Consider the following 22368-nt stretch of genomic DNA (forward strand, 5'->3'; position numbering starts at 1 on the left):
AAGTAAACATCTACTTAAACTGCTGTATTCACTGGAGTATTTTTGATTATATTTCACTTTTGTTTGATGATAAAATAAGACTAAAAGAGCATGAATGGTATAAACAGTATTACGTTAATAACCAAACAAGGACTTTTGATTTCTTGTCTTTGTATAGTTATTATTCGATTATTTCTTTTTCTTCCCAAACTTGGATTTGCACCACAATTTTGTTGCATCTGCACCATGACAATAAAGGATTTTTATATTATTGTAATATCTTGCCTCAATTCACGTTTTCTAATGATGGGTCACTTCTAGTTGTAATGTCTCCTTTTGACCACCAGGGGATGGTAACACACAAGGTAACGCGCAAAAGTTAACAGGCGGCAACTGTACTCTTCTTGGTTGTTGAAGACGTTTGACCTTTAACCTCTTTAGGCCCTAAATCTTTGGTGAGGTAGAGTTTCCTTAAATATACGTCTCTGGTGGGCACGTCCCCTGAGGTGGTCACATGTGGTTGTTGTGTTGTCGTTTGCAGGTGTGACTTTATATAGGCTACAGTTAGTTAGCATCATTGTTACCAGCATTAGCTGTAGTGTTGTAATAACGTTCGGCTAAATTGTCGATGTGGGGTTGAGGGGGTATTTGCGTTTGGCAATTTTATGCAGCACTGCGCACGAATTGACAAGTGTAATTCAGTAGCTTGGAGTGAATGTAGTAGTGTTAATGCAGTTGAATCTCTATGGGTAAGCAGAGTTGCACTGAGTTTTCTGGGGTTCACAGATTAGCCTCGGCTAAACAGCACTCAATTGCTCGGTAAAGTTGTTGTTCGGCCGGGGGGCGTTTGTGTTTATGTCCATGCACCACTAAAATGCTTTCATTGTCTTGTGCGCTCGCTTGTTTTCCCCATTCTGGGGTCTGCCTTCGCTAACAGAAGCAAGCGGCCAGCCACTGAGCGAGGCGGAAGAGAAGACCACCAATCGCCGCCTGGAACGTCCTCGGTGTATGATTTATGTCACAGACAAGTTATTAAGACACCTGGGAATTGTTTCAAATGATGAAAAAAAATGCAAAATATGTTTGTCTCGAACTCCGTGGACAGGAACTACTGTAATCTTGTTACCAGCTGCGCAAACAATTAGCCTAGCTTCTTCTATTTCTAGTTCGGGTTTTACGGCCACTCTTTCTTCTTCTTTGGATTTTACAGCAGTCTGTCTGCCCTTTGGCACCATGCTGCCTCTCACAGGTCAGTCGTGGTACTACGACATGATTATGCATATACAGTCGGTGTGCAATATGGACAAAAATAAAAAGAAGAATAAAAATAAAATAAATACCATTGAAAATATTTGGTAGGAACCACCTTTCCAGGAATATGGCAAAGTGCAAAGAATTCAAATAAATACAACGCAGTGTTTCAAATAACATTCCAGTATTTATCCAGTAAAAGTGCTAATGAATGAACTGTTTCAGAGGTTGAGGTTTAGGAACACAAGATTGTCAGCTTTTTCTGAAGCCCGACTGTGATGTCTCAGTCTGAACATGAGGGGCACCATGTACGTTGTAAAAGGAGTACGTAGATAAGTGACAAAGAAGAACATACTCGCATGGCTGAGTAGGTTCAAATGACACTTGAGATACAAAGAAACGCGTCGTAACATCTGATGCCCGGAGAAGTTGAAGCCTTCAGGTGTGAGCAGAAGCGGAAGTCTAAGAAATGAAAGCACACACACGCACAAGCAAAAAACCTGTTTGAAAAGTTTATTTCTACCATACACAAACTGTACAACACAGCGCATATCTTTGTGTGTGTGTGTGTGTGTGTGTGCGTGTGTGTAAATTGTGAAATCGTAAAAGTAAATTTGAATGTACAAACTACTTCAGCGGAAAATGAAAAGCATTACCTCATCATGTTCAATAAGAAAAAGAAAAAAAAAATACAATACAATCTCATATCATACTACTAATAAACGTTTCACGAAAAAGAAGCGTTTCACATTACAAAACATCAAATACTAACAGGAAGATTGTAGGGAGATAAATAAATATTATTCACAGAACTTCCTGAGCAAACAATGCGTGTGGTAGGAATTAAATCTAAGAAAATATAAATAAAGGATTACATTTGGGGATTGAAATTTTTAAATATTATTTGGATAGAATGTGGGGGTTGGTGCTGTGATAATTTGGCTCTTGCTGCTTCTGCTGCTGCTGTCACTTTCCTTTCATGGCAATGGTCTGCTTGGCTACATGTTGACAAAAATTCAATGTCCATTGGCGTTAGTGGGGGATCATAATTGAGAGTAAAAAAAAAAAAAAAAAATTTTTTAAATAAAAGATTTAAAGGAGGGCTGGGGAACCTTTTCATTTATGGGAAAATGATGCAAAGTATATCGATATGATAAACAGTACAAATTCATGTACTTATTTTTAGAATAACATGGCACAAACTGCTGTTTCAAAGTATAGTCACATTGAATTACAAAAGTGCAAAGAACCTTTTTCCACTCATTGTTGTAATTCGAGGAAACAAATTTATTTGTACTTTTTTTTTTTTTTTTTTTTTTTAAGTAGCTACCATTCAAATCTGCCCCAAGCGATACAAGAATATACAAAGTGTTTTAGGTAAAGAGTGTTAAGGCTTTTGTAAGCACTTATAGAGATAAACAGGAGTCCATTTGTGTGTTTTTACCTCACGGTGCATTCAAAAAGGATCAAATATGAAATAATTGTCAGTCTCCATCTTGCAATCAGCTACTGAGATATCGAAACAGTCATCAGGAACACATCTGTCCTCCTATTATGAAAATAATTGTACTGTGTGAATAAATGAGACACCGTCCACATAATACTGCCCTAGCACAAACAAAACGTAGTACTTGTACTTGTTTTTTTTAATGTCATAAACGGATCCATATACATTTAGGCACGTACGACATGCACACCTCACGTGTGTGTGTGTGTGTGTGTGTGTGTGTGCGCAGAAGGCAGTTTTATCATAACTATATTTAATAAAAATGAAAATGGTTGTGTTTTTGCTGTTTGAATTTTAAGTAAAGAAAAAAGAAAGGTACAGTACAGTGGCATTGCATTGTTATCACTTGTAACATCATCTAGCATACATTCACATTCCAATAAAGAAAGCAAAAGCTTCATAAAAATAGGATCACTTTTGGTGTACTAGTACTTTTTTAAGGGAGAGCTACTGCAACTGTCATACTCGTGCGGCACAAAATTGGAATGTTGTTGTTTTTTTGGACTGTTTTATTTGGGGAAATAAATACATATAAATTAAATAATAATAATAATCATCATAATAAATACAGCGATGGACAAATAGAATATCAATAATAATACCATAACAATAATAAATAGTCGTCATCAAAAGAAAAACAAGTGCAAGAGGAGTGGAAATCTCAGCAGGATCAAAGAAACCGAAGTGAAAAGCAGTTCTAACATGGCCGACTCTCAACGCGGCCTCGGACATTGATGTCTGGCACGTGCACTCGGGGGAGGAAAACAAAATGGAAAAAGCTCAAACGTGGATACCTTTGATGGCCTTCTTGATGTTGTCCAGAAGCGCTTTGCACTCGGGCGAGTACTCGCACTGCGACTTGTTGTACATGTCCGTCAGCGTGTTCACATAGGCTTCGAAGTTGTGCTCGCTGATGGGGCCCTGCGGTGTAAAACGCGTGTTAGTGCCGCAACGTGATGCGCAGGTGTCGTGCTAAATGTGTGTGCGTGTTACACCATTTGAGGCAGCTGGATGTCGGTGAGGCTGCTGATGAGCGCTTGACTGAGGCGAGCCAGCTCCTCGAGGAGGCCGTCGTTGTGCTGCTCCATCATCTTGTTCTCCTCCTCGATGCTCTTCAGGTTGCACTCCATCGACGAGATCTGCTTTCAGGTACAAAAACAACAACAACAGTCAAAATTTTAAAAAGAGCAAAGAGCGCAAATGTCTTATATGTGAAGGAGTTGATGCTTACCTGGGTTTGCAGCTGCTTCATGTTCGCCTCCATTTGCATGTTGGATTGGTTCAGTTCGTCAATGTCGTGCTCCAAGTGTTGACCGTCCTCTTTCTTTTCAATGCCTGCAAGACACAAGTCATGCTTTGTATTGGAAATTTTACTTTATTTATAAAAAAAAAAAAAAAAAAAAAAAAAAAGAACTGTAGTTTTCATCCCAGTATGACTGGATACACACAATCACAATATTTAAAAAATATATTTACAAAGTTAGTTGGTTATTTTGAAGTTAAAACTCATTTTATTAATATGAGGGAAAAAAGCTCACAATTGTATGGAAGTTAATTTTACAAGAACAAATTCTTGTTGTAATGTTATGGAATAAAGTCATAATATTACAAGAAGCATTTTGTAAACATAATAGAATAACTTAGAAATATGATGGCAAACCTTAAATATTAAAAGGAAGTTTGAATTTTTATTGAATTAAAGTCACACAAATACCGTAGTTGTAATATTTTGAGTTCTGGTTTCTTGAGAAAAAATAAATAACAATCAACACCCCCCCCACCCCCCCCAAAAAAAATCATAATTTTACGAGAACCAAAGTTTACATTTTTATAGGATGCTTATATAGACACATCATAATCACATTATTTTAATTATGTATTTCATTTGTTCCATCCATTTTCTTTAGCGCTTCTCCTCACAACGGTGGCGGGCCGCTGGAGCCTATCCCAGCTATCTTCGGGCGGCAGGTGGGGTACACCCTCAAACGGTCGCCAGCCAATCACAGGGCACATAGAAACAAACAACCAGTCACACTCACATTCACACCTCCGGGCAATTTAGAGTCTTCAATCAACGTAACATCCATGTTTTTGGGATGTGGGAGGAAACCAGAGTGCCCGGCGAAAACCCACACAGGCACAGGGAGAACACACAGGCGGGGCCGAGGATTGAACCCCGGACCTCAGAACTGTGAGGCAGATGTGCCAAACAGTCGCCCGCCGTGCCGTGCCGGCTTGTTACATTTAATAATATATAATTCTTTTATAGTGTCAATGTGAAAATCATAAAATCAAAAAACTGCTTTAGAAAATGTCACAATATTACAAGAAAACTTGCAAGAGAATAACATAGGAAAAGTCTTAATTTCACAAGAATAAAGTTGTAATATTAAGACACTAAAGTAATAACTTTAACAAGAAATAGTAATACCAGATTATGTCCGCCCATACAGCAGTAAAAGAAATTGTCAATTGTGGGTGTAGATGATCCAGTGATCCAGTGTCAACTTACCACTGCTGGCCTTTAGTTTGATGGTCATCATCTCCTCTTCGGAGTGCTTCTTCTTGATACTTTGCGCGTTAAGCGGGCACCCTGACAAGCTATTTGATTGAAGATAAGACTTTTTAGCATGAAGCCGGGATATTGAGCCATACCATATTGCGACGTGAAGGCGAGCGCGACCTTCTGTGCGTGGCAAACACGTTGTTGGCGTGGCCGAGGCCGTTGCAGCCGGGCAGAGGGCAGTGAGGCAGCTCCTGCTTGTTGCTCTTCCAGGCGAAGGGCAGCCCGTTGAGAGACGCCTCCTTTTGTCTTCTGGCGGCCAGCGGACAACTGCTGGCGCTGCGGTGAGACGTGTACTTTCCCGATATGTGGCCCTGGCCCTCGCACCCAAACACCGGACACCTGGCGGAGAAATAGCCACGCGTGTTTGTAAAATGCTCTTTCTTATTGATATCATATCTAGTCGGCTTCCTCCAACATTCCAAAAGGTTCTAGCTCAGACGCTAAAGAGGACTATATACAATATCTACTGTCTATATGCAAGAGTTAACTTGGATTGTTGACTTGAAATCTCATCGTGACGATTTTAAATCTCATAATGACGATGTTATATCTTATTCGCCAGGACTACTTTCAATCACGTCTCGGGTTTTCTTTTCTTTTCTCCCTCTCGCTAGGCGACCCTAATATGCCGTCGCATAATGCAAGAAAAAACATTAGAAGTTTTAAATGATGAATTCACAATATAGAGTAAAAAAGAGGAAAACTCATTCTAGAATCAAAATGTAGAATTATTCGAAGAAAATGATGGGAATAAAGTTGTTACATTATGAGAAAAAGTCAAAGTATTCTGACTTAACTCAGAATATTAGGAGAAACTTGTTTGATAGTAATAATATTTTTGGACAACAAAGTTGTGATTTTATGTGAACACGTTGGCAACATTACAGAAATAAAGCCATAACCGTACGAGGCACAATGACAAACATATTGTTAAAAAGTTAGTCCAAAGTGAGCATTATTACCTTTGTAAACTGGATTCGTGCAGGTGTACCTAATATTACGGCTGCCCAGTGTAGGAGTCCAACAAAATAACAACCACAATAACAAAAGTCGACAGTATATTTACATATATTTGGAGCAAATTGCAGTCTGAGATCATTAAAACAATCTCTTTCAATAACTGGACCGGAAGATCCGTTGACCATTAAGTTGATTAATCCAGCCAAATGCTGATTAAAAAAAAGAAGTGGCCAAAACTGGAAATGGACTCAAATAATCGCATTAAGTGCAAGTAACTAATCCACGCTAAACTTTAATGGCAGCGCTCCGATGGGAATTTCATCAAGAGTTGGATTTACAGGGCATGTTGTTGATATTGTTGTTGTTTTACATGTGACAGTGCAGGTCAGTAATGGAGTGACATGAATTATACAAATTGTTGGCCCTCGAGCTGAAGAATGTTCCTTCTCCATTATTGATGAAGGGGAACAAAGGGGTCCAGAGTAAGGTTCTATATATATTTTTTTTATGAGAATAGGGTTGCAATTTCACGACAATAATATATATTTTTGAGTATCGTACCATACGAATACTTATCCCTATACTATTAGACCAATGTATAATTTTGGAATCTTGTAAAATCATTTTGAAAAGGAGTACCAACATCAGAATGTTAGGAGTTTTAGGAGAAAAATTATTTTACAAACAAATAATAATACAATGGGGGAAAATAAGTAAGTGAAGGCATGTCATTTTAATATATAAAACATTTTTAAGAACAAGGTGGCAATATTAAGAGAATAACATTTTTATTTTATGATTTTTCTAAATGAGCAAGATTTCAATGGTAAAAAGTCAGAATTTGATGAGGAAAAAATGTAATAATGCAATCATCTTTTACAGTTAAGACAATACATTCACACACAAAATCACAATATTGACAGAATAAATAAAAATCATAATGTTACAAACAGTAGTAGTAATTATATATATATATATATAAAATTTATGCATACATTTTGACAAAATTAAGGTGCATTAAATTATCTGAGGAAAAAAGCTGTGGTGACGCAAGGGAACAAATAATTTTAAGATTTACAATATAAGAGTAAAAAAAGATTTAATTTTATGAAAATAAATAATATTCTGAGAAAAGGATAAGGTAATATTAGTATAAAAATAATAAACATTTTATGAAAAGAGTCATAATTTTTTAAAAATTGTTATTTAAATGTTTACTTTTGCCTTTTACTGTTAAAAGAAAAACAAATCACATTATTGAATTAAAAACATAATTCCAGAAGAAAAAATTATTCAAGCTTCTGACACTAAATTCCAAAACTAAAAATAATTTAACATAAAGAATCACTATTATAACCCAAAAAGGTGTATGGGGAAAAAAGCTGTTGTACTGCAAGAAAAAAGAAAGAAAGAAAAAAAAAAAATATATATATATATATATTTAACAGAATTTTTTTTTTAAGATAATAAATTCACTATATTGATAGAATAAAAACAATTTTACAAGGAAAAATTATAATGCATGAAAAAAAAAATCTTGTATAGTCGTATCTCAATTTACAGGTGACCTGACTGGACTTTTTCAAGAAATGAGTGCAAGCAAAAATTTCAGTTACGAATGCTAGCTATGGTGGCAGCGAACTTCAGAACAAGCCGCTGTTTGGCAGATCGTGAGCAAGTCTTCAAAAAAGTGTTAAGTACCACTCACACTCAAAGTTAACTTTCAAACTAAAGAGAATTACACATTGTGTATTTACCACGAGTAACTTTGTCTCACTAAACACAAACACGCACGCACACAGGTAGACACAAAAGGGACGTGCCATATGGACATCCACCATCCCCCCTCCCCTCCTAATGTGTATGAGATCCATACCCGTTTAATGCTTATAAGCTGATGCATTAGTAATTAAAAAGACCAAAAAAATCAAGTGTCCAGATGTACACGTCCACAAAGGCTCACGTGTCAATTACGTTATTGTTTTGGACGATGAAGCCGCCGCCGGCTACCTTTCTTCACATAATTACAAAGAAAGCATTCAGAGCGAGCGACAGAGAGAGGGAGAGAGAGAGAGAGAGAGAGAGAGAGAGAGAGCGAGAGAGTGATAAGCCTGATATTCTTTCAAATCCCACAAAAACACATCGCAGCGCATTAATCTTCGGAAAGTCATTCACTAATGTGAGCACAAAAGCTGCTGATTTTCTTTGTGCAACTTGATGGCCCGCAGGTACCGGAACGCTGCGAAAAAGCGTGACACTTTTCCGCTTTTTGTGACAGTGAGCAAAATAAGAGAGAGTAAAGAGAAACGTCGTACTTAAGCTCTTGCTCATCTTTGTCCTCCTTGCTCGGGGTGAGCTTCAAACCTCCTTTTCTGGCACGTGGACATCCCGACAAGCTAAAAGAAATAACAGCACATTATGCATTTTAGGGGGCATTGGCACGTATTACGGAAAATTGACATTTTAAGTACTTGTAAACAAATCGTTGGGTCTCTGAAGTGCCTGACCGACCAAGTGTGAAATTAAACAACCAAGTAAATCTTTTGTTATCTGCCCATTTCTGAAACTGTGTCTGTGAGCGAGGCCTTCTGAATTGCACTCTTTTATTGATACAAATTGACATGATAACCACCCGTATAGAGAGTTTCTCTGCCCGTGACATGATCAGCTAGGCTGGGCAAAGATCCAGAGCCCCTTCCGAGCAATAGACAGATTACACTGCTATGGATAAACACTCACATCCCCCACGGGTCTTCTGCTCATGTCAAAGACAAAAGGTAAGAAGAGCTGCATTGAGTTTTGCTGGGTGCACAGATTAGCATTAGATTACAGCGTTAATTTCTGATAAACAGCACAAAGTGCATCATAAAAGTAAGTAAGTAATTTAAAGAAAATAATGTCCTACTTTTACAACAACAAAGTTTTTTGTTTTTTTTTAGAATCAAGTTGTAGTTTCACAAAGAGCAAAGTCATAATTTTACGTATAATATTAGGAGGGAAAAAAGTCATTTTACAAGATTGGAGTCACAATCTTGCAAGAAAGTTTTAAGATTGTAATTTCACAACAAGTTTGTGGAAAAAATGTAACTAGATTGCATTATTGCAAGAAACAGATTGTACTAATTGGAGAGGAAAGTTTGAATTTTCTGAGAATTAAATAGTAGTTTCATGGGAATAAAGTCTTAATTTTAGTTTTTTGAAAATCCTACATTTGTCATCATTTGACAAGACTACAGTCTAGAGGCGCAACAATTATCTAATCTAATCTATCTATTTATCTAACTGTCTTTTGATTCATCAATGAAAGACCTTGTTTAACTTCCAATTGTCCAAATCCACAGAATTCTCATCTTCCTGTAGTCCTCCATGAAAGAAGACTGATTATCTTTGTGTGTAATCAAAATAAGACGTTTGCAAACATTTGCTTCTATACATTGATCAGCATTTTTGCAGATTTTCTGATATGTCACTGAGCAAACCGGTAACTGAATCATCATCCAATTATATTTGTGCATTGGCTGTTCTGTTTGTAGGGAATGGAAATTTAAAAAAAAAATGTTTTCATCTGATTCATCAATTAATCTAAAACAAAATAATCAAAAGATTCATTGATTATTAAAATAATAATTATTTGCAGCCCTATTACAGTCACAATATTTGAACAAAACATTTGGAATCTTAAGATAAGAAACTTCTAATTTTACAAGTGGCAGTTGGCCGATAGAGGGCACTAGGGCGTCACCCCACCTCTCTCCAAGAAGACGTGAAAAAATAAATAAAATACAAATATAAAGATAAATAGAGGATAAATATATAGTTCCTGGTGTGTGTTGTCTGATTTTGTGGCATATTTGCAGTGTGGGGCGCAAATGTCTTTAGCGGTAGACTCGTTAAAAGTTGCGTTTGCTGCTTCTCAATACAAGAGGTAAGCGCATTTGGATGTTACAGTAGTTATGGTTTTAGTTTAAATTGTATTTCAAGACCAGTGTCATAAGATTACAACGAAATAGCCAGAAATGTAAGATAATCAAGTTGTCATTTCACAGCTATTTGAGGACAAGCGTCAAAAGTCATTATTTGACCACAGTAAATTGGGATATTCCGATCATCAATGGAGACTGTTGCATTTACGTTTGTGTGTGAATTTGGCTTCTCCTAACATTCCGACGGTATTAAGACGCCAAATCATCCATCCGTGCATTTTCTTTACCGCTTCTCCTCACGCGGGTCGCGGGCTGCTGGAGCCTATCCCAGCTATCTTCAGGCGAGAGGCGGGGTACACCCTGAACCGGTCGCCAGCCAATCGCAGGGCAGACGCCAAATCATTCAATCAAAAAAACAACACAAGAAAGTGAAATGGAAAAAGTCAAGCGTGTTTGCGACTGGGAGTGAGACTTTCACCATCTGCTGTGATGTCACGCATGTGACAAAATGTGTTTAACGGTCGCCACGCGTGTTCCCGCCGCCCCTCAGCCATGGCTACCTTCTGTGCGACGCGTAGTTCCCCGTCACGTGTCCGGATCCATCACAACCAGGTGTTGGGCACCTGCGCGGTGGAGACGCACATCATGCTCGTCATGCAAATAGGCAACGTTGCAAATGCCACAAAAGTTCTCGCTAAGTACGTCGAAATATGCGTCGTAGAGATGCAAAAGCTGGAGCAGGACGAGCGTGTTCTGAGGTGTGAAATCCTCTAACAACAACAACAATAAGAACAATGGCGACGTTTTTAAATACGTACTTGAGTTCCTGAGAGTTGGCTGCCATCAGTGACTTGAGAGTCTTGTCAGCCAGAGGACATCCAGAAACGCTGCGGTGAGGATAAAGAGCTAACCGTCATCTCAGTGCACTTTGATCACTCCGCTGCATTAAAGCATCTTAAACATACGCACACGCTTTTTATTTGTTTGCAAATATTTACGAAGCGCTTTTATTTTGGGCCATTCCCCCCTGTCCGCTTTTGATTCTTTTCATTGGCCTGCAACTTGTTCTAAATATACCAACAGCAATGCTCATGAGGGAGTGATTAGTTTTAATTTACACAAATAATGGTTGTTATACTTGAATCAAGTCGTAATATTGCGGGAATAGTCATCATTTCCAGGTCGTGAGGCGAATAAGTTGCAGTTTGAAAAGAACAAACAAGTCTTTTTATGAGGAGAAATTAAAAAATTTAAGAGGAAAAATAAAACAAAATGGACAAAAATGTCAGTCTAAGAATAAAGTGGGAATATTATGAGAAAGGTTGTAAGGGGGAAAAAGTCATGCTATTGTTACTCTTATAGTTAAAAAGTCATCATTTTAGAATAACAGTAATATTACGGGAATAAAGACAAACTGAATTTTCTAACACTAAAATCGTAATTCTATGCAGCGTCCGAGTTTCCGATGTCAGTTTGTTTTAAGCCACTGGGACGCCATCTGATGGAAAAATAGCCTCGTTCTTTAAAAGTGTGAGAGAGTTTTTTACTTTTTCAAAATGACGGGGTGGAGTTCTTCCAGCCAAAACACTGCGGTGCGCGTCCCATTACGTTCAGTGATTCAACTCAGCTTTTTATTCGAACGCGTTTACTACTGGCCCGGTACTACAAAGATGATCTTCACGCTCCGGTCACGGGATTCGATAAAATGCAGAAGTGCTGCGTGCATCCACTCCATTCACTTGTTGTTGACAGAGAGTCAAAATTTCACATAGATAAAGTTGGGCTACGACAAGAAACAAAAAAGTCATACTACCAAAAAAATGGTGATATTTTTTTAATAATGAAGTCATAATGTTATTGTACATGTAATAGAGTGTGTTCTAAATAAAACATGACCTGCAATAAGTCACACAATGAAATCAAGTCGTCATTTTAGAGAGAGAATAAAATGAAATCTTTTTTACAGGAAAATGGTTGTAGATCTACGAGAGTAACGTAATTTTATGAGAATGAATTGTGGTATGAAACAGTTGGAATTTTGCAAAAATAAAGTAGAAATATTAGGAGAAAAACGTGTTATGCTAAAATGGTTGTTATTTTAGAAATCAAATGTATAATTTTACATTGGCTGGCAACCAGTTGAGGGTTTACCGCGCCTCCTGCCCCGATGATAGCTGGGATAGGCTCCAGCACGTCGGCGACCCTCGGGAGGAGAAGCGGCTCAGAAAATGGATGGATGGATAATTTTACAAGAGCAGTTGTAATTTTATGAGCATAAAGTCATAATATTATGAGAATAAAGTTGTAATATTAGTACAAAAGAAATCTAAGCTTAAAGCAACAACAAAAAAAGTCAAAATATTATGACACTAAATTAACATGAGAAAAAAGTTCTAATAGTTTGAAAATAATGTTTTAATATGACAAGCATCCATCCATCCATCCATCCATCCATTTTCTACCGCTTATCCGAGGTCGGGTCGCGGGGACAGTAGCTTTAGCAGGGACGCCCAGACTTCCCTCTCCCCAGCCACTTCATCCAGCTCTTCCGGGGGGATCCAGAGGCGTTCCCAGGCCAGCCGAGAGACGTAGTCTCTCCGGCGTGTCCTGTGTCGCCCCCGGGGTCTCCTCCCGGTGGGACGTGCCTGGAACACCTCACCGGGAAGGCGTCCGGGAGGCATCCGAATCAGATGCCCGAGCCACCTCATCTGCCTCTTCTCGATGTGGAGGAGCAGCGACTCTACTCTGAGATCCTCCCGGATGACCGAGCTTCTCACCCTATCTCTAAGGGAGAGCCCGGACACCCTGCAGAGGAAACGCATTTCGGCCGCTTGTATCCTGGATCTCGTTCTTTCGGTCATGACCCACAGCTCGTGACCGTAGGTGAGGGTAGGAACGTAGATCGACCGGTAAATTGAGAGCTTAGCTCCTTCTTTACCACAACGGACCGATACAAAGTCCGCATCACTGCAGACGCTGCACCGATCCGCCTGTCGATCTCCCGTTCCATTCTTCCCTCACTCGTGAACAAGACCCCAAGATACTTGAACTCCTCCACTTAGGGCAGAATCTCATCCCCGACCCGGAGAGGGCACGCCACCCTTTTCCGACTGAGGACTACGGTCTTAGATTTGGAGGTGCTGATTCTCATCCCAGCCAATTGCTCCAGTGAGAGTTGGAGATCACGGCTTGATGAAGCCAACAGAACCACATCATCTGCAAAAGGCAGAGATGCAATACTGAGGCCACCAAACCGGACCCCCTCAATGCCTCGGCTGCGCCTAGAAATTCTGTCCATAAAAAGTTATGAACAGAATCGGTGACAAAGGGCAGCCTTGGCGGAGTCCAACCCTCACCGGGAACGAGTACGACTTACTGCCGGATATGCGGACCAAACTCTGACTCCGGTCGTACAGGGACCGAACAGTCCGTATCAGGGTGTTCGGGACCCAATGCTCCCGAAGCACCCCGCACAGGACTCCCAGAGGGACACGGTCGAACGCCTTCTCCAAGTCCGCAAAACACATGTAGACTGGTTGGGCGAACTCCCATGCACCCTCGAGGACCCTGCCGAGGGTGTAGAGCTGGCCCACTGTTCCACGGCCAGGACGAAAACCGCACTGTTCCTCCTGAATCTGCGGAGATTCGACTTCCCGACGGACCCTCCTCTCCAACACCCCTGAATAGACCTTACCAGGGAGGCTGAGGAGTGTGATCCCTATGACAAGCATGAATAGGAATTTTTTTAGAAGAAAAACATGCAATTTTATGAGAATAAAGTTACGTTTTGAGCAAATAAATTATGATAAAGTTGTCATTTAAAGATAAAAAAAATTACTTTTCATGAATTATTTGAATACTTATATGAACTTTATATATATATTTTTAACACGTATAATAATTATACTAGTACTTTGCTCTTGAAAAGAACTACGCGCCGGTCTACTATCTGACTCTACAGTACGTGGCGGCCGATGCTAACGAGAGAGTGATTAATTGCGGTACCTCCGGTGCGATGCATAATTCCCCGTCACGTGGCCGCTGCCGTCACAGCCCGGGGTCGGACAGCTGCGGGAGGGCACACAACATTTCATACGCAGATTAGGACGACTTCCCCGCAGACCAGGAGGAGCTTCCCGTGGGCATTAACGGGGAGGAAGAGGAAGAGGAGGAAGCAGGCTGATGTGGGGGCGGGGTTAGTACATTTAGTAAGAAATTGCATCATGTTCGTTTTAATGACGTCCGCTAGTGTCAGTGAGGGTCCAAACTAGAGGTTCCTACTAAAACGCTGGTCACGGCTCTGCCGAGCATGCACTCCAACTAGCAGAGGCAAAAAAAAAAAAAAAAAAAAAAAAACAACAACAACAAAAAAAAAAACTCACTTTTCAAAGTGACACATTTCCTCTCAGTCCACATGAACCTGCAGACATACCAGTTACAACGTGATGCACACACTCCGCTGCTATTTGCCTCGCCGCATTTATTTACGAGAATAAAGGCAGAAAATGTGACAGGAAAAAGGGAAAATCTTTCAGCACAAAAAGCTGAATGTTTTGCTCATTTTACCAGACTAAAATTGGAATATTGGGTGTAGAATTGAGTGGTAATCCTCTTGGGGGGGAGTTGTGGGTGGGGGTGGGGGGGGGGGGGGGGGTGGGAGGTAGTGCAGTTTTGAGAGAGGAAAAAAACTGGCAATTTTAAGTTGTCATGTTGGCGTTTGATGCTGTTATTCTTATCACTTATGTTAGCACGACTCCTTACCACAAGTGCTCCGTGCATACGGGCCATTTTTAATGTGATTAAGCCATAATATTAGAAGGAAAAAGTTGGAATATTACAAGAACGAAGTGATATTATTACACAACACACTATACACAATTTTATGAAAATCAAGTTACAATAATTCAAAAGTGATATTTTCGAAGTCAAAAAACAGAAAACATTTGTAATTTTCATTCATTTTTTTCTTTTAATTTAAAAGAATTAAGATTTCTTTTTCACATAGAATAATGTATTAATATTCAGAATAAAAAGTCTTGATTTCAGTTAAATTATGTGAATTTTCTCCTAAGTTTACAAGAATAGTTATTTTAAAAGAAAGCATTAAGTTTACAAGAAAAATACTTTATGTTATGAGACTATTGTGCTTATAAAAACAGCTTCATTTGACAAGAATAAAGCTAAAATTTTACAAGGGGGGGAAGTTACAATTTTACAAGGAGAAAGCTGTAATTATACCAGAATTACATTGAGAAAAAAAAAATTTACATGAAAAGGGGTTGATTTTATGAGCATAAAGTTGTAAAAAAAAATAAAAAAATCATACTTTGGAGAAAATGTCTTAATTGTATAAGAATAAAGCTGTAAAAGTATGAGGAAAAAAAAGTTGATGAATTGTTTTGTGTAAATTAGTTTTTGCGTAATCCTGCTATCTTGCAGGTGTGCGCCAATGGGCTGCTGCACTGTAATCAGTCCATGTGACCGCTTTGGGAAAAGGTCATGAAAACAACAAAGCTCACGGCGGCCTAAAACTTTTTTCCCAGCACCGTATCATACGCGTTGATGTTTATCTTCCGTGGTTACAGTAAAGCCTCGGGAACGCACCTATTTTATAGGTAGCCGCCATCTGTCAGTTAAGCTTCACGTGAGGCCTCACGGTTGTGTCGAGTGAAGCCGCCGTACCTCAAAAGTTCTTTCTTCGACTCTCGTAGGAGCATCTTGGCCTTCATCGTGGCCGCTTCGCCTTGGTAGTGCTGCTCCTCCATGCTGACTGGGTCAAACTCCTCCTGTTTCGTTTTGACACAAAACACAACATGATATCGCTGACCTAAAAGTCACTAATTAAATCAAAGCCCGTCTTGGCAATATAATACTCTCAAAAGACAACCCCCGGGGTTACAGTGCAAGGCAAAGAGATTACGCTTTAGAATACTTATACACTAGAAAAACTACACATGCATTTAAAGTCACACTTAATCCACATGGCATTTATCATGACGTATGGATATATTTATTATTATTTTTTTTTTATTTTCCCCCCTGTCCCTCCAGACAGGAGTCGCCAGATGTTGTATAGAAAGAAAGCGGGTCACATACGCTAGATATCGTCAACAAATGAGTGAAACTAAAAGAAAACAAAAGCCTTAAAGCCCAGATTAAGAAACATTCAGGCCAATGAGCATGCAAGTTCTTCTAATAATAATGTCTTTGTTTAACCCGCACAACTGATAACAAATATTTTCTACATTAGATATGTAGATTTATAAGACAAAAATCAGTTCACATTATTTCTGGGCTAGTTGCTAAACTGCTAGATATTTTGGAGAGAGAAAAAATCACATCATTAGGTACAGCTGAAGTCACAAAATACGGAGAATAAAGTTGCACAGTTACCAGTAGTCACAATTTTACAAGAAAAACTGCATGATTTTGCAGGAATAAGGTTGTAATGTTACAAACATGAAGTCAAACTTTTAAGATAAAAACTTAATTTTGTGAAAAAACAGGGATAAAGTAGTCATTATTCATGATTTTTCATCACTTTGGATTGGCACTGTCACAGGGATATAAATATAAATAGTAATAGTTACTCAACTGCAGAATACCAGGCATCTAGTAGGGGTATAGCGTTTATTATTAATAATAATAATAACAATATAATTTTTAATGGAGAAGCTCAGTGTGCTACGGAGTGAAGAGCAGATGAGTAAAGCAGATAAAACAATCTTCTTTGTTTGAGTAGTGTATTTGAGGGGAGGCCATTCATTTTAGGAATACTGTACTTTACAGTTTCAAAATAATATTGCATCGTTTTATTAAAAAAAATGTAGGCAAAAGAAGTGATTACACCTATGAAGCGGTATATACCTACAGTATATAATTCTAGCATGACTTTATGTTTTGTGGGCGGGACTGAATTAGCGCTAAATTGGTGTCAATTAAAGTAGATTCACGTAATAGATATGCGAAACATTTTTTTTTTTTTTTTTTTTTTTATAAATACATTTGTACCTCTTTCACTGTGTCAAGGATAAGCCACAGCATCTTTGTAAAGGTGTGATTTGTGAAAATATTACATCTCATCACATTATGCATTTGGGTCTAATAAAGTGTCCAGCGAGCATGTATAGAAGTTAACTTCATCGACTTTTACTTTGGGTGATATGAATGAAGGTACCTCATTGTCGTGTAAAACATGCACTTGGCTGAAGTTGACGGGGACGGGGCCATCCCAGCTGTCCCTGTCGCGCAGCGGATGGTAGAAGGCGGGGCTTATCAGCACGCCGCCGCAGCCTTTGGCCGCCGCCCCCACGACCGACTCCGGGTGCGCTTGCTCGTCCGAAGGCGCTTTGGCGTGGACGCTCTCCTTGCTTTTCTTCATGCTCAGGTCCAAGGTGCCGTTTTCATCCACCTCTATGTGCATGTCCTGCAGGCAAAGAAAATTCCCCCCCCCCCCAAAAAAAACATCAGTATAAGTAAAAATGCGTAATTAGTATGATGAAATTATTGGTTACAGTTGTAATTACACAAAAGCTTATGTAAATAAAGCACACACAACAGCAATAATCACTAGCGTGTGCATGGAGTTCTTACAGTGACAGCTGTGTCAATGTGTTTTCTAGGACACACAACCAAGATGGCAGCAGAAGTGTATGTACTGTACGTATTTGTACTGTATATGCGTGCGTATTGTTTCAGATAAGACGTCATCATTATTAAAGCAAAAAATGAAAAAGCTTTAATGTGACAGAAGTTTCCCCCGCGTTTGTTGGTTTGTTTTTTTTGTTCAAAGAAATAAGTCATAGTCGTACAAAGAATAAGTCGTAATTTGAAATGTAACTTGACACTCCTCATGTTAACACAGGAGCAGTATTTTGTTAATGATTGTAATGTTGCCACTTTATTCTTTTAAAATTACAAGTATTTTTCTTGTCAACTTGAGGACTTTTTCTTGTAAATTATAACTGTCCTAAAATAATAATTTTTTATTTTTTTTTTACAGTACCACTTTATTATTGTATAATGAGAATGCTTCCCCCCACTGGGGACCCCATCGTTCTGCTGGGCAACTTCAATGCTCACGTGGGGGAATGACAGTGAGACCTGGAAGGACGTGATTGGGAGGAACGGCCCCCCCGATCAGAACCCGAGTGGTGTTCCGTTATTGGACTTCTGTGCTCACCACGGATTGTCCATAAGGAACACCATGTTCAAGCATAAGGGTGTCCACACGTGCACTTGGCACCAGGACACCCGAGGTCGCAGTTCCATGATCGTGTCATCGGACTTGCGGCCGTATGTCTTGGACACTCGGGTGAAGAGAGGGGCGGAGCTGTCAACTGATCACCACCTGGTGGTAAGTTGGCTCCAATGGTGGGGAAGATGCCAGTCTGACCTGGGAGGCCCAAACGTATTGTGAGGGTCTGCTGGGGGTCTCTGAGGCGGGCTCTCTCTCTGGGGTTAAGGTCACCGATGTGGTTAAAAAGCTCCTCGGTGGCAATGAGATTCACCCTGAGTTCCTAAAGGCTCTGGATGTCGTGAGGTTGTCCTGGTTGACACACCTCTGCAACATGGCATGGACATCGGGGACAGTGCCTCTGAATTGGCAGAAGGGGGGACCAGAGGGTGTGTTCCAACTACAGGGGGATCACACTCCTCAGCCTCCCTGGTAAGGTCTATTTAGGGGAGCTGGAGAGGAGGGTCCGTCGGGAAGTTGAATCTCCGCAGATTCAGGAGGAGCGGTGTGGTTTTCGTCCTGGCCGTGGAACAGTGGACCAGCTCTACACCCTCGGCAGGGTCCTCGAGGGTCCATGGGAGTTCGTAGAACCAGTCTACATGTGTTCTGTGGAATTGGAGAAGGCCTTCGACCGTGTCCCTCGTGGAGTCCTGTGGGGGGTGCTTCGGGAGTATGGGGTACCGAAACCCTGATACGGGCTGTTCGGTCCCTGTACAACCGGTGTCAGAGTTTTGGTCTGCATTGCCGGCAGTAAGTCATACTCGTTCCCGGTGAAGGTTGGACTCCGCCAAGGCTGCCCTTTGTCACCGATTCTGTTCATAACTTTTATGGACAGAATTTCTAGGCGCAGCCGAGGCGAAGAGGATGTCCGCTTTGGTGGCTTCAGTATTGCATCTCTGCCTTTTGCAGATGATGTGGTTCTGTTGGCTTCATCAAGCCTTGATCTGCAACTCTCACTGGAGCAGTTCGGAGCCAAGTGTGAAGCAGCTGGGATGAGAATCAGCACCTCTAAATCTGAGCCCATGGTCCTCAGTCGGAAAAGAGTGGCGTGCCCTCTCCGGGTCGGGGATGAGATCCTGCCCCAAGTGGAGGAGTTCAAATATCTTGGGGTCTTGGGGTCACGAGTGAGGGAAGAATGGAACGGGAGATCGACAGCCGGATCGGTGCAGCGTCTGCAGTGATGCTGAACTGGTTGTCAGCCAATCACAGGGCACATATAAACAAACAAACAACCATCCGCACTCACATTCACCTCTAAAATATAGTCTGACTTGATTCTTGTAATACTTGGACTTAATTCCTGTGAAATTCTGACTTTTTTCCAGGCATAAAAGTATTTGTTTTACTCATAAAAATTGCTTTTTCAAAAAACTATGAATTCATGCTTGTTAAATTGGGACTTTTTCTAGCAATATTACAACTTTAGTCTCATAAAAATAATTCTGACAATCGTACGAATTTATTCTTGCTAAATATGGCTTTTTTTTTGTTGTAACATTATTATATTTTGCCACGACATACTGTATCTTCACATAAAAAAAAAAAAATCACAATATTATGGCTTTGTTTCCATCAAATTATGACATTTACTCTCATAATACTGTGACTTTATTTTCATAAAATTACAACTTTTTATTATGATATAAACATTTTATTTTAATACATTTTAAAAAATGACTACGATTTAAAATGTATGACTTTCTTTCCTTAACGTAATACATTGCGACCTTATTCTCTTATAAGGCACACAGATGCGGTTATGTTGCCGCATATACCGCCCTAAATATGGCCGCTCCCCTTCGCCAAATGTTCCAGACAGGAAAGCTGTTCTTTCGCGTACGCGTCCGCAGACAAGACAACTAAGCTGCAAAACGGGAACAGATGATCAACTTGGTAACACTGTTTAATTCATTGACATCGAGCGGGGGCCACGTCGTCAGCTCAGCAGCGAGGAGGACGACGACGGCGGCGGCGGCGGAGGTGCGCAACAAGAACCTGGAATCATTCTCATGCAGTACGGAAGGTGATGGCGACGTTACGCAACCGCCTCACAGGTGGGAGAACGCAACTTTTTTTTCCTGTCTTTTTACGAGCTATGCCGCCGCCGTCACGTCGTAGAGCTAATGAATAATCATTTCAAACGTAATCGTATAAAATGGGAATGCCAACATTTTTTCAAGAAAGGATGAGTGGCTGTTATCTTCTCTTGATATGATTACACCATTTTCCAAGTGATTTTATTGGGATGTTACAACTTGGGACTTTTTTCTTTTATTTTACAACTTTGTTCTCCAAGGTTTTCTCTCGTAAAATGAGTTTTGGCCGAATTATGAGTTTTTGTACAATTCTCACTTCGACTTCGTAAAATTCTGACGGGAATAGTATGATTTTATTCTCGCTTTTTTTGTAATATTAAGGCTTTATTTATGATAGGGATGTTACGTCCATGGTGATATAACCTCACAATTTTCTTCTGATAAAATTAGTTTTTTTTTTTTTAATAAATGTTGAATTTAAAGTCTCATCAAATGTATTTTTTCCCCACCGTACCCTACAGGTCATCATTTATACGACTTTATTCTCATAATATTCCATATATATATATATATATATATATATATATATATATATACATATTCCTCAAAACTTTGGCATTTGTCTCTGGTTATGTCAAATTTAAAATGACTTTTTTCTCATACAATTACGACTTTAACCTTGTAAATATGAATTCTTACCTTTTCCAACTTTAGTCTAATGAAATTATGCTGTTGTTTTTCTCTGAAAATGTCAATATATCTCACAAGATATCTTTTGTACGTTTTACGACGGTCTCATAACATTTGTGCATTTGTCTCTTTATATGACAAATTTAAACAAGACACCTTTTTACTTTTGAACAACTTTTCCTCCTAACTTTATAACTTCAACCTCATGAAAAAATTACTCCCCCCACTATAAAATCAATACTTTATTCTCATTATTATGACTTGCAATATTATGACTTTTATATTGTAATATCATGACTTAAATTTCTAAAAAAAAAAAAAAACACTTCAATCATACAAGAGTTTGACTTTTTCATTGAAATATAAAGACGTATCTTTTACTATTAAATGTTTTCTTGCAAAATTAGAACTTTTCTTTCTTGATATTATGACGTTTTTCTCCTAAATGTTCGACACCAGGTCAGCTGATGTCCAAATCGCTTTTGTTGAAAGAAAGAATGAGCGGCTTTCATCTTCTTTTGATACGATGACACCAATTTCTGTGTGTGTACATTAAAGCTTGAGTTGCAGCAAAACCCTCGTTTTTAAAATGTTATTTGGTTCTTTCTTTCTTTCTTTCTTTCTTTCGCGACCTGAGCCCTCACTCTCTTTCTCTTTGCCAACATCTCTCTTTTGATGTCTTCCCTTTTTATACACAAATCAGAGTGGCTTTCGACTGAGCACATTAAACACCTCTTTTCCAAGTGGTCTGATTTGATTACCTTTGTAGAGGTTGCCAGGGGCCGCGCGGCCGCCGCCTCGCCGCTCTCCCGGTAGCGAGTGGAGAGGTTGAGGACGGCGGTCGCCCCCAAAGCGCCGCCGTCTCCGTGCTTCAAGTGACTCGCCGGTGAGCCGTGCTGACCGGAAGCTGGCAAGCGGCCACCCGGCGCCAGCAGCAAGCCGGGATGGAACTGCTGCGGCGCTAAGAAATATAGTAAGAAATAGCAAAATAGATGCTGAATAATTCAGGCGTGGAGACGGCAGGTGTTCCGAGCAAATGTCGTAATAAGATGCCGGACGACAGCGCATCAAAAACAGGCTCATGTGGTGTTATTAACGAGCACTTTCGACCATTAGGCATATCATGACGTTCAATTGAGGTCTTGATTTAAGAATATCTTCATTATTGTTGATGTAGCGTGCAGCGGCGTTGCTAATATTTTGCCCGTCTCGTGTAGCTA

At 39.7% G+C, this 22368-nt stretch overlaps 1 protein-coding gene across 1 annotated transcript in view; it reads right to left on the reverse strand.

The window, feature by feature from the left end:
- Positions 1-2510: 2510 nt before the first annotated feature.
- The window catches only part of st18 (ST18 C2H2C-type zinc finger transcription factor), a 52058-nt gene continuing 32200 nt past the window's right edge, over positions 2511-22368 (reverse strand). Inside the window, exons 11-22 of the mRNA XM_061694438.1 lie at positions 21754-22109; positions 17364-17612; positions 15869-15972; positions 14192-14254; positions 11005-11073; positions 10747-10809; positions 8579-8659; positions 5421-5642; positions 5250-5338; positions 3969-4072; positions 3733-3879; positions 2511-3658 (exon numbers count right to left, since the gene is read on the reverse strand). Of these exons, the coding sequence (XP_061550422.1) occupies positions 3518-3658; positions 3733-3879; positions 3969-4072; positions 5250-5338; positions 5421-5642; positions 8579-8659; positions 10747-10809; positions 11005-11073; positions 14192-14254; positions 15869-15972; positions 17364-17612; positions 21754-22109 (1688 nt within the window). The 3' untranslated portion in view covers positions 2511-3517. The remainder of the gene's footprint in view (positions 3659-3732; positions 3880-3968; positions 4073-5249; positions 5339-5420; positions 5643-8578; positions 8660-10746; positions 10810-11004; positions 11074-14191; positions 14255-15868; positions 15973-17363; positions 17613-21753; positions 22110-22368) is intronic.

Source organism: Phycodurus eques, chromosome 13 (assembly GCF_024500275.1).
Source record: "Phycodurus eques isolate BA_2022a chromosome 13, UOR_Pequ_1.1, whole genome shotgun sequence".
Lineage (NCBI taxonomy): Eukaryota > Metazoa > Chordata > Actinopteri > Syngnathiformes > Syngnathidae > Phycodurus > Phycodurus eques.